The sequence below is a fragment of the Poecilia reticulata genome, linkage group LG9, assembly GCF_000633615.1.
Source record: "Poecilia reticulata strain Guanapo linkage group LG9, Guppy_female_1.0+MT, whole genome shotgun sequence".
Taxonomy (NCBI): domain Eukaryota; kingdom Metazoa; phylum Chordata; class Actinopteri; order Cyprinodontiformes; family Poeciliidae; genus Poecilia; species Poecilia reticulata.
Genome location: NC_024339.1, coordinates 25,672,032 through 25,684,663, shown reverse-complemented (window position 1 = coordinate 25,684,663; position 12,632 = coordinate 25,672,032). Strand labels below are relative to the sequence as shown.

Genomic DNA, 12,632 nt, shown 5'->3' with positions numbered 1-12,632 from the left:
CACCGCACAAACACACAAAACCTACACAGGCGCAGATACATGGTCTAGGGAAAGGGGGAAAAAAAGAAGAAAAATCAGTATGAAAATGACAAGATAATAACCACATTCAAACTTACCTTCAGCTCAGTGCAAATGCCTCTCTATGTGAGATAAACTAATAAATAAATTTTCTTTTCAAATGCATCACACTGAAGTCCCCTAATTACCATACGCTGACAAAGACCTGACAGAGGTGCAGTAGTTAAAAGGTAATTTACCACAAGTAGGAGTTTGGATAGGGAGTAGGGTCAGTGAAATATCTCCCCTCACACACATACACGCACACACGCACACACACACACACTGCCTCCATCTCTTTCTTTAAGGGTTTATTCATGCTTTTCAGGATTTCTCACGTGATTGACTGACAAGGTCTTTTTTCGAAATAGCATCTTCAGTAATACGAAATAATTGACTCCCTAATCAAAAAAAAAGAGGTTCGTGGAATCCACAAACCCATCCGTAATCTTGGCTGGCATTTCCAGCAGAATTGACAGTTCTCATCGCTTCAGGCTCTATACCACTTTGATTTAATTGCTTTTTTTATATGATTAATAATATGCTTTGTGCCGGGTTGGGTGTTTGTGCATGCGCTTAATGTTTGTTTATTCTATCTCATCCTTCTCTCAGGTGTTGTTTTTAATCAACAGTTAAAAACTCACTTAAAACAATTTCCACTCTTTTTTTTTCCACCACACAGCTATAAATTTTACTTTTAATTTTCTCAAAAAATCGTTGATGCAAAATTTATATTAGCTTCAGATGAAAACACAGCATAGCTGCCCAGCAAATAGTTTCAGAAAATTTTGAAAAATAATTTATCAAAGTAAATAAGTAGAGATGCACCTGGCTAATACCGATTTTCAGTTTTCCTTGATATTTTCCATGCCAGTTCCTGTTTTGACTAAATAGGATCTATATTGATCAAAAATGTTAAATGATAAGTGCAGTAGTTCTGAGCCTAATAGAGAAAAGGAATCACAAATGTCAATGTTCCCAGTAATATTTCAAAGCTCGTGTCTCTAACATTTATTGGATTTTTTGTTGAACTCAGACAGAATAGAACAAACAGTGTAATCGGCCACTGTTGATTGAGATTGAAATTGTTTAGGTTTTTAGTTTTGATGAATTTCATAATTAGGGGGAGATTTCAGACATTTGGTTGTGTGACCTGTACATCACAGATTTTTTTAATTTTCCATACGGATTATTTTCTTCACTTTTCACAACAGATTTTTATGTTAATTTTTTTTAAACAAAACAGGTTGTGTTAGGATTACCCTTTTGTATTTAATATATTTTACATTTAGGACATTTTTTAAATATAATTTTCGCTAAGTTGGAATTTAAAGTGGGCTTTTCTGTTCCTTAATTGGTTAGGTGATTTACTGTTAATTGCGTTATTTTTATAAGATATCAAAAGGATGTCCTGCAACATTTTTTTAAATTATATGCATTTAGTACTTTTTTAACATTAAGAACAGTTTTTATATCTTGAGATCTCCAAGTTTTTAATTAGGCAAAGCTTTCTCTTGTGTACTCTTCTCTTTTCTCTCTCTAGTTCTGTTCTGACTCAACTTCACTCTGAAAAGTGCTTTTTTTTTTTGCCATGAGCTATGATTTGAAAGATAATTTCAGTTTGTAATATACCTCAATTTACTTTAGTGTCTTTCTGTAGTTCTTATTCATCTACCACTTTCTTTGAGGACAGGAGGTTCGTAGGGAATGTCTATTTAATTCCTTCTCTTCAACCTTTATTTTTTCCGCGTCCTTCAGTAAAGCAGCGAGGCAGACATTAAGGAGTTGAGGAACACTGTTTATCGTTTTCATCAACGCTGTCTTTTCTCTTCATTTTCTTAAAACTTATATTATCTGCACTGCTTTTAATTGAGTTGTGTGAGTTTACATAAAACATCTTGACTGAGTTTTCAAATCCTGTAGCTCACACACACACGCGTGCACACGCACACACCTATTGGCCAGTAATGTCCTGGACAGCAGGCGCTTCCAAATTTGTTGTTTTCCTTCTCTTTCTCTTCACACATTCACACCTGAGGTGAAAAACCGTCCTCAGAGATTTTTGGTAGATTTTGCGATAAGCAGCCCATACCCTTTGAAAATGCATACAGAAGCTGGACATCGTGTTAATATGGCACAGCATAAACAACTATTTCTATGGAACGTAAGTGTGAGTATAAAAAAAAAACATAATAACTAGGTCTTTGTTGATGACAACAAGAGTTAAAAAAAAAAAGTGACAATTGTTAAAATTTAGCTCCTCACAACATATTTAGAAGAATCGAGGGAGAGTTCCACATCAGTGTGTGGTGTAATATTTTTTTCACTGTACCCCAGTTGAGAAACGTAGACACGACTGCCAAATCTGAGCTCGGTTAGTACAAGGAATCAGTGTTCATCGGCCCCCGAGGCTGCCTGCGTCTGTGCGTCTTAGAAATGGACAGCCGTACCCGATGGATATTTAACACATTAGCTCTGGCAGAACTGAGAGTGGTGTGAAAACACACTGATTTCCTAAGTGGCAATCATATCAGCCTCGCCATCAGAGAGGCAGCAGAGAGCAAACATCTGTGTGTCTCACTGTGTGTGTGTGCGCGTGCGTGTGTGCGTGTCTGTGCGTGTGTGTGTTTGTGCCCTAGAACATGCATGTGAACTGTTTGTGTCCATCATTTAGATGCAGATTCCTCAGAAGTGGGCTTATTTTTTCTTAGTTCATCTATATATTTGGTTTAATTTTGTTGCTCACTCTACATGTGCATGGCCGCGTGCCTCTTTCCAAGCAAAGTTACCGAGAACCCTTGGTATTTTCCGAGATGTCCGTATAACCCAGAGTTACCACACAGAAAGGTCTCAGCCTCCTCTAGCATCCCACCCTTGTTAGGACCCCTCGCTCACTCCCTCCCTTCGTCAATCCCAGTCTCCCTTGGCCTATCCATCCTCATATCCAGCTGAGAATCGCCGAACCGAAACTATGTTAAAACAGGGTCATCCCCTGGTGCACAGTTAAAGGCTGTCCCCTTTAACCTGCTCTGAAATACTTACGGCTATTATTATAGCTTATAAATCATTAAGAAAGTTTAATTATACGAAAATTTCATAGTGGAAATATGCAAGCTGACACATGGGAAGGGGAATTTAATGGGCCAGCAAGTCCCAGCACCGTAAGGAAAAATATTGAGGTTAGGTTTCTATTTTACAGCATAGCCGGAGGGTTAGGAGACAGGGAGGAAGACAAAAAGACGCACTTTCAGAAGAACGAAGAAAGGCGATCCAAAGGAAGGCCTGTTTAATATATAGCAACTCAAGTCTGTTAACTAAAGCTGCTAATTTAACTTAAAATTTTCAAAAGAATGAGTAAAATTTGGTTGGCAAATGTTGTACCAGTTTTCTTAATTATTGGGTTTTAATTAATTTACATTTTAATTAGTCTTTCTTTAAGAACAGTGCCTAATTAGACCATATAATTCTGAGGATTTCTGGTATTACTAAAGCTAAAAGGCAGAACGTTGTTTGCCTTCTGACTGTTAACTTCTTTTCACAGTGAATTTCAAAGGGATACCATTGGTATAATGAAGGCGAATGAATCGGTGACTGCCAACCCTTGTGGTGACAGTGTAAATTGATCAAACTGTTGTGAGCTCATATTAATAACACTTACTGCTGTGCAAATGTCAATGGCACGGTAATTAAATTCTGTTGTAGTTAACTATGATGCGCTGCCCTGTGTTTGAGTGGCCTCTTGGTTTATTAGGTCTGAAAGATATGAATGTAATGCCATTGTGACATAGAGATTTCAGTCATGTGGAAAACCCACTGGAATTTTACACATTTCCTGGTTGACCTTTTAAACTTTTACTAGACGAATATCAGGTTATATGTGAAGAGGCCAGCTACCACTAGCAGCTTACAATTTTAAAATATATTCTGAATACACGTGAGTCATCAAACCCTAATTAATTTTCAAATTTTGACTGGAAAAGCGAAACTCATTTATGTGTCTTTATTACACACAATTCTCAAACTGTTTTATGTTAATAGAAAGTCAAGTGGAAGGAAAAAGTATGTTAGAATGAGGTACACATTAGACTATTGTGTTGAAATACTAATACAAGTATATGAGAGAAACTCATAAGGACATGTACTACTTCTAAAGTAGGGGCTCTAAGAACCACCACACACAGATGTTTCCAGAACATTGGCTGCTACTCTCCCATTTCCTTTCTGGAAGGTATTCCTGAACCAGAGACCTGTTTTTTTTTTGTTTGTTTTTTTGTTTTTGCACAATGTGGTTTATTAACACTTGTGTCACTTAGTGCTTGATTGGCATTAAAACTGGGATGACCTAAGCCCGGTGGAGAATCTGTAGGGTATTATCAGGAGGAAAATGAGAGATGCAAGGCAGACCAGCTGAAGACCGCTAGGAAAGCAACATGAGCTGCTTTACTGCCTCAGCAGAACTGCATGCTGATCGGATCCAGAATGCAGTAAAACAAGCAAGAGCAGCCTCAATCAAGTATTATGGGGATCCACCGTACAGTATGAACATACTTGGATCAAGTTCTGACTTATTGCCATCTATTTGTAATTTCCACTAAACAGTGCTTTGAGCTTAGAAAGTAACTCATCATTTTCTCAGTTTGTATTCTGCATGCTGGTCTCCAATTCTTCCTTAACAGATTTTTTTTTTTTTTACTTTAAAGGAACATCTTTCTTCGGGGGTGTATTACATATAAGCGATGTAAATGTGGATTTTTCCCTTAAAAGTCTCTCCCTTCCTTACTTCCTTTCTCCATCCATCCCTCCTTCCTGTTTCGTCTTCCCGTCTGCCTCTTGTTTTTCCACGCGGGCATAGGCAGGGCAGAGCGCCCATAGCCGGCAGGCTTCCTGGCATGCCGCTCCTCATCCTCTGCCTTTTGTTTCCACCAGTGGACAACCATTCTCCACCTCTGCTGTGTCAGTAAATATTTATTGGCCTTCCTTTTCCTCACTGCCCCCCCGATTTTTTTTAGTGTGTCTTACTCTATTTGTATGAAAATGTGTGCTTTGCGTATGTGTATACGCAGAAATCGCTTTAACACATGTGAATTCGCTTACCACCTCCTGTTACCAAGTGTCCAGCGCCGTTGCTCACACAATTTAGTTATTTGCCCCCCCACCTCTCCTCTCATCTTCTCTGCATCATGCATTTGGCAGCCATGAAAGGAAAGAGGAAAAAAGAAAGGGAAGTTATCGCAGTTTTCTCTTGCTCTCTCCTGCCGTCCCCGCTCCCTCGCCACAACCAAAGTTCGTGCACCGGAGAGCCAGAGAGGAAAAAATTCTGCAAGTAAATGCACATGACCTCAGTGAGCAAAAACCCCTACACACTCCCATAACACTACATGCACGTTCACAAACACGCTGCCTGTCGCTCCCTGGAGGCCTGTGGCCTCGTGCTGGAGAGGGCTTCCTTCCTGTGGTTAAGACAAAGGAAGCCAGGGACCAACAGGAGACCTGGGGCCGCTGCTTCAAAGCCACAGGAAGCGCTGGTGTTGTCTCTTCCTGTGGAGGGTGTTGGAGCGTGGGGGGCCAGCTGCCTGTGTTTTCACAGCCAGGGATGTCCCAATTGTAGTTTGCTTGCACTCGCGTGTGTGCGTGTGCGTGTGTGTGTGTGTGTCACAGACAGGTTAGTTAAAGTAGCAGAGCATATTGCACTGTAACTCTGACCTTATATCAGTCGCTGGCAGCAGATTGACAAGACTAAGAGGGACGAGTCGTAAACCTTGTTCATGTCAAAATTCCATCAAAATTTTTCCAAGACCGAAAAAATTAGCTCAATTAAAAAAAATAATAATTAAATGATTATTTTTCACATTAATTTAGAAAAAAAATATTATGTAAACCAAAGCCTGCTAGAGTTTCAGTTGGCTTTCATTATTTTTTTTCTTGCTTCTTAGCCTTTGCCATAGTCTCTGCAGAGCCCACACATGCTTTCAGTGAGCACAAGTCTGTGTTTGTGCCCCTTTCCCCTGTTCTTGTCTTGGGATTTCGGGGGGTGTACATGTTGGTGTGCCATGTGTTTTCAAACCTTCCGGTGTGCACCCACATCCATGTTTGTTTGTTTTCTTCTGTACTCGCCTTGGCTTCTCAGACATGCTCCTCTTACTCTCTGGCAGCAACAGGACAGTTAATCAATCAAATATTTAAGCAGCGCTTCAGTGCTCAGTGGGTAGTCCTAGATTATCTGTGGCTGTTGGCAGTGTGTGGCGCAGCCACATTATAAGCCTTGTCCCTGACTGCCATCATCATGGGGTGCTTCTTGCACACACTCTCTCCTCCTTCTCATTGGCTTCTGCTCAGTCTTCACTCTTTCTCACTAAGAATATTTTTTACTCATTTTTTTCTGTCTTTCCCTCGTTTTCTTGTGGAGGTTTTTTTTTTCCTAATTTTTGCACCTCTCTATTTGCACTTGTTCTGTGTATAATTATGGCTTTTCACAGTGACTATTTGACAGTAAGCAAGGCCCCTTAAAGAGCTCTCATCTCCCTGTCATTGCTTGTATTTCTCTTTTCTCTCACACAGCTTTCTTTCTAGGGATGAGTGTGTCTGTCTCCCTGCAGGGAACTCCATTGTGGGTTGCTATTCATTTTTTTGTCCAATTATCTAGTGGCTTTTGGTGCCTTTGACATGTAATTATCAAAGGTCTAAATAATTGTCTTTATGGTTTTTTTTACCGGTGTTTAGATGTAGCTTCACTGGAGCAGTCATGAGCAAGGGAGTATCACAGTGAGAGGAAAGAAATTAAGTATTTATCTCAACCAGGGATTAGTTTAGCATGCTGTTAAATGATGTCTTGTTGCTTATTTCAATTACTTTCCTTCATAAATAAACATTGCTCATACAATGACTTGCAAAAAGATTAATGCTCCCTGATTTTTTTTTTTTTGTACCATTTTTTCCAAGTTACAACCACAAACTTCAAATTATAGACTGCACATAACTTGTAGCGGCATCATGCTGTGGAGATGCTTTTCTGCAGTAGAAAAAGGAAAACTGCTCGTAATGTGACATTGTTTGTAAATTTATTTGAAAATAAAACTTTAAAAAGTATGGCATACGCTTTTATTCAGCCCAGCCGACACCGGATTATCCAGCCCTGTGTTTAGCGCCATCCATCATTCCTCCAACTCTGTCCCAACTTTTCCTTTTTTCTGTTGCACAAAAACATTGCTGTCACCACGTTTTGGTGGAGATGGTATGTGTAACATTAAGTGCAGTGTATCAGTGTTATTATTGACCTCTTTACTGTTTTTCTGATTAATGCTGACCTATACAGTTTATGTACACAGCTGTGTCTTGGTAGGTTTGTAGTTGTGCTCACTCCATTTTGGAGGTGTGTGCTGGACTTTATATAAGTTGCTTAATATTTTGGAGACCATGCTTTATCATCTTCCTTGCACTTTTCAAGTATATGCTGCTTTATGTTGTTCTAGTAAATAAAAAATATATAAAAATATTTAACTTTGAAGGAAGACATGCGGGAAAGATCAACAGGCCGGGCCTCAAACATGTGATGGCTGTGTCGAGGACTGAGGCCTCCATAAATGGGTCACCTGTTTTACCACTGCCACAGTCAAAAAACTTTTTATGAGTATATAGTTTGTCTAAGTTCCCAAATGTTCCCTTTATTTCTTTTAGACGCAATCTATTGCATGTCATTCTTTAGATTTCAGCTTTATTGGAAGAAGACACTTTGTAAATTAAAGTGTACTTCTATATAGGACTTATGAGAAGTCAGGTTTAAGGTAAAGCTTCTAGGTAAAGTTTACTTCTAAATGTGTCTATTGCTTAATGATGGCCTCTAATGTTTTCACAGAACTTGGAGGGGAAAAAAACTTGATTTAGCCTTTTGTATCACAGGGGTCAGAATCTGTCATATGGCTTGGTGTTTTTGGCAACCAGTTCTTCTGCTGAGTAATCACAGAAAGAGTTTATTAGCAGGGTCAAGGATTTCATAGTTCATGTAGAGTTTAGATTTATTTGAGGTTTGGGTGAATTCAACTCTGCCTTATTATTTTTGAGTTTGCCATCATGCTGCATTGAAATGTAAAATTGATGTGTGGTTGTAATCTAAAGAAATCCAGTTCATTATTAGAGAGTTTGTTTAAAATAGCATGGTTAAAAACGTAGTTTAATCCCGTTTTGTCTTTTTATGAACACAAAAGTTGATTAAATGATGGCCCTGATGTTTTAACCCTTTCTAAGTTTGACTTTAAAATGAGCTAAAACTGAAAAATAACATTTCTGATGGACATCAATAAGAGAATCTGTGTATGTTGCCCAGTCTTGTTCTTCTCCTATCTTGCTGTTTCCTTTTGTTCTGCTGTGCATATCACTTTAAACCATTTATTAGCGTCTGCCCAACACCCACACACCCACCTGAGTTTTACTCGGTATATCAAGCTGTTGTAGCATAAAAGGAACTGCCAAATGTCTCAACATCTGTGTGTTGGTTTTAGGTTCAACAAGTATTTCCACATGTTTCTCCTCCCTTTTCCCTGCCCGGTTGAGCACTGGTCACAACAGCTGGCTCATTCTCTTGTTAAAGCTGCTGTCTATAGTTACATAAGGAATTGGCAGATTTAACCTTCTGAATAACGATACATGTCTAACTCCAACATTACAGGATAACTCAAGTAGTCATGGGATAGGACAGATAAGAGTCACATCCACATGGAAGCATGTGGCTTCATGGTTCTAAATATTTACAAGTTATGGTACAAGTTGGATTATGCGTTCAGCATACAGCTAACCACAGTTGTCGTTCAGGCTTGTAAAACATGGGACCCAGTGGGTGTCCAGATTACAGTAGTTCAGGGCCACGCAGCTGACAGCATTCCTGAACCTGTTACTCCTCAGCTGTTATTACAGCCAACTGTGTTTTAATTTAGGTTTTGTACCAAACTGCTTCATTGCATTTCTTGTAACATTTATTTAACAAAGAAACGCTTACTGAGACTAAAAGTCTCCAAGGGTTCTGGCAAAGTATGCACTGCAACCACTGTAAAAACAATTTTAAACATAAAAACACAGAATAACGAGACGTACAAATTTTAAATGCATCAACAGCAAGATTTAATTCCAGTCTCTTTAGAAAGTCTTCCAAAAGTGACAATAGATATCAGGTCCTGGATACTTATGACTTTCAGCAACTGATTTTAGGCAAATGAAGCTGTATGTGAGCGAGTTTCTATCCTGGTTTTCCTTGTCTTTGACTTTGGTACTGATCAGACATTTGTGGCCAAATTTCAACCTACAGATTTTGTCACTTTGGGGGGGGGGGCGAAAAAAAAAGATCCAAAGAATTCAAGGACAGAATGGAAACGAGACCACTGGCCTCAATCAATCTGGAAAGAGTTACAAAACCCTTTTTAAGTTTTTAGGACTCCAGCTAAGCACATGGAACCCATCATTCACAAATGGAGAAAACAGCAAACAGCAGAAAAAGACTGGATTAATGGGTATTCTACCAGCCAGTCATTGTTCATACATTCTTTACTTTAGAAGTATAAGTTTCTGCAAACCTCCTGATTCCATCTGATTGTGGTTCACTTGTAGGCCCTCAAAGGGTAAGTGTTGTTTTTGGCAAAGGTTTTCAAATCAAATCTGTTTTTTTTAATGTTATTTGTCATTTCTCTCATGTAAAGAAGAAGGTTTCAGTACCCATAAATACACCAGTAGTAGTGTTATGTAAATCATGCATTATATTAAAAAAAATAGAAAATGCACTAACTATTGCCCGTAACGGCTGCATTGCTACCATTGCCTAACAAGTTCTCAATGTTGGAATCTAGTCAGAGATAGATATGTTACATATATATAGATATATATCTTTCAAGGCTGGGTGGCTAAGTTAAATACATGACACAAGTTTACTTTAGAAACTGCTTCCAACCACAGGAAATCTAATAAAACATTCAATTCAGTTTATTTGTATAGCACCAATTGACAAATGTCATCTCAAGGCACTTTACAAAAAATAATTTCCATTCAGTCATGCATATATTTGAATTGATCCTACTTAATAAACAGTACAGTATCCTCAATTATGCAGAGTAATCCCAGTCTCTTTCAGTATACATTTGAAGTATGCTGAAAATTCTTAGGTTAATAGTACGAGGTTAATAGTATGAACTAGCCATTTTGAGACTAGAGAAAATTGTGAATGAGTTTTTAACTGGCAACAACTTCACTTTCTCCTTTATTTTTAAAGGAGAAAGGAGATCCTCACTTTCTGACCTCAATTATATAGCTGTTCAGTCAACAGTGAGCCATCATGAAGCAAAACCTTGGCTGACACAAGGTTTTGAGAGGAGTTTTTAAATGACTCCTCTCATAGGACAAGTCTTGCCAGAGAAAATGCCTACAACCACACATTGGTCGGAAGAATAAGATTTAAGCTCTTTGTGTTACCAGGTACGTGTTTCTGGCAAGGTTTTCATTTTGATTACATCTATTTGTTGTCATATTCATCCTTTTTTGCACCTACCTGCTGACCTTGCTAGGTTCTTTTCAATGAAATTTACTGATTCAAGCCTCGTCAGTCAGATGATGTGAATTGATGAGTTAAAATTATGTCTGTACACTCTTATTTTAATTTGTTGAGGTATTTAAAATAGTGACGGTAAAACTTGTGCAGTTCAGACATTTAACAGCGGTGGATCAACTTCATCTTGCATATGATTTCGCAATATTAAATTGTGACTATATATCTCATGGTAAAATCTAACCCGCCAGTTGATATCCAGTTGATGTAAGCATGCAACTTTGTCTGGCAAATAATGCCTTGCTTAATATTTTGAGACCCAAATATGAAAGGGAATTATTTAACCTTAGCACACTTTTTGAAACCATTGGTTTACAATATATAATTGTCCAGGGTGTATCCCGCCTCTCGCCCGGAAAGTTATCTGGAGATAGGCACCAGCAACCCTCCCAACCCCACTAAGGGACAAGGGTGTAAGAAAATGGATGGATGGACGGGTTAATCTTTAGTTTTGTAGAGTTGGTGCCTGATCTGCTGCCAGAATTGAATGGTTTTTTTTGGCATTAGAACCAGCATAAATGCCACAATATGTGAACCTAGACTGGAAGAACTCAGTTATATCTCTAATGACTTTTTATAGAATAACATAAAAACTCATGGCTTTACAAAGAAAAACGGAAAAGAAATACTGGATATAACAGAGTTATGTCAGGTACTCTAAATACTTGTCCTGTCTTAATCTTAAGGGCAAAACATATTGACAAGAATGTGACTTGCACAAAATAATGTTATTTTGGGAAGGATCCTATTTTGAAATATTTCAACTTTCTAAAAGTGATCTTTGTGGCTTACAAGTGTTAATGGTAAGGAATAAATGTTTGTCTAATGACGCGCCGCGCTGCCAAAATCTTGACGAGTGGTTGCCATCTGGTTCTCGGTGTCCTCTCCTACATACCCATTTATCCAAGCAGTGAATGCCAACATAAGTCCATTTGACATGATCCCCCCCCTTTTTTTAAATGACATTGACAATAACCCTTTATTATGCTTGGTTCTTGACCAGTCTTTCTGTAGATTCTCATCCTATTCTCAAAACGCAGTTTCAGTCTCAGTATTTCTAAGAATATACAGTAGGTGATTTCTATCCTATTGTTGCAAATCATGTTCCCCTTTCTTCCAATTTTATCTTAAATCCAGGTAAAGTGAAAAAGCTTGTTCCCTAGACCTGGCTGCAGTACTCCTTGGGGTCGGAGCAGTGGTGTGGGAAGACTATTGTAGTGTGGTAACAAGTCCTTTGTGTGACATTTTCCTTAGTGTTGACATTCAGAAGGGAATAGGAAGACGGGCTTGTGAACGGCACTTTCTTTTGTGACATCTGAAGGTAAAGGGTATTAAGACTGGGGACCAGGTTATTTTAATGTGCACAGGGAAAGGACATTTGCACAGAACGTGACAAGGACACGCTATAGTGGAACTGTGTTCTTTCATATTTCCCTCTATAACATTATGCTATACACCAGGTTGAATCTGTATTCTCTGGCTTAAAAGCCATCATGGTTTAAGAAGTGGGCTGACAGTGCATGGTCTACTGGGAGTCCACAGTGAAAAGGCATATTCAGATATTTGTATTCATATCCTTATTTTTCTGAAGATTACTTTTTTGTAGCTTTTTCAGTTTCTATAGAGTATATTGGTTTTTTAAAAAATATATATATAATCTGAGCTGTCTGTCGTTGATGTGTTAAACAGCAGTGTCCTGTATACCATTATGGGTGATGAGTAAGCTTAAATCCAGGCTAACAAGGTGAATTTACTTTTACTTTGCAGATGAATCAAAGGGAAATGCAGGTGAAGAACAGAGTGTGTGCTGTGGCTCTCACTGACTCTGCACATAACATTTGGCACCAGGAGACTTCCAAAGGGACACAGGACTGGATGCAGCAGGTAATACAAATAAATGCATTCTCAAATATACAGCCACATGGAAAATCTAATGAGAAAATTAAGACTATGCAAAGTGCATGTGACAATTCATGACACCTTTTCCCTAACC

The 12,632-nt window shown here is 38.5% G+C and overlaps 1 protein-coding gene across 1 annotated transcript in view; it reads left to right on the top strand.

Moving 5' to 3' along the window:
* Positions 1–12,632, top strand: part of arb2a (ARB2 cotranscriptional regulator A) — a 159,689-nt gene that overhangs the window by 92,996 nt on the left and 54,061 nt on the right. Inside the window, exon 9 of the mRNA XM_008418923.2 lies at positions 12,407–12,523. Coding sequence (XP_008417145.1) covers positions 12,407–12,523 — 117 coding nt within the window. The remainder of the gene's footprint in view (positions 1–12,406; positions 12,524–12,632) is intronic.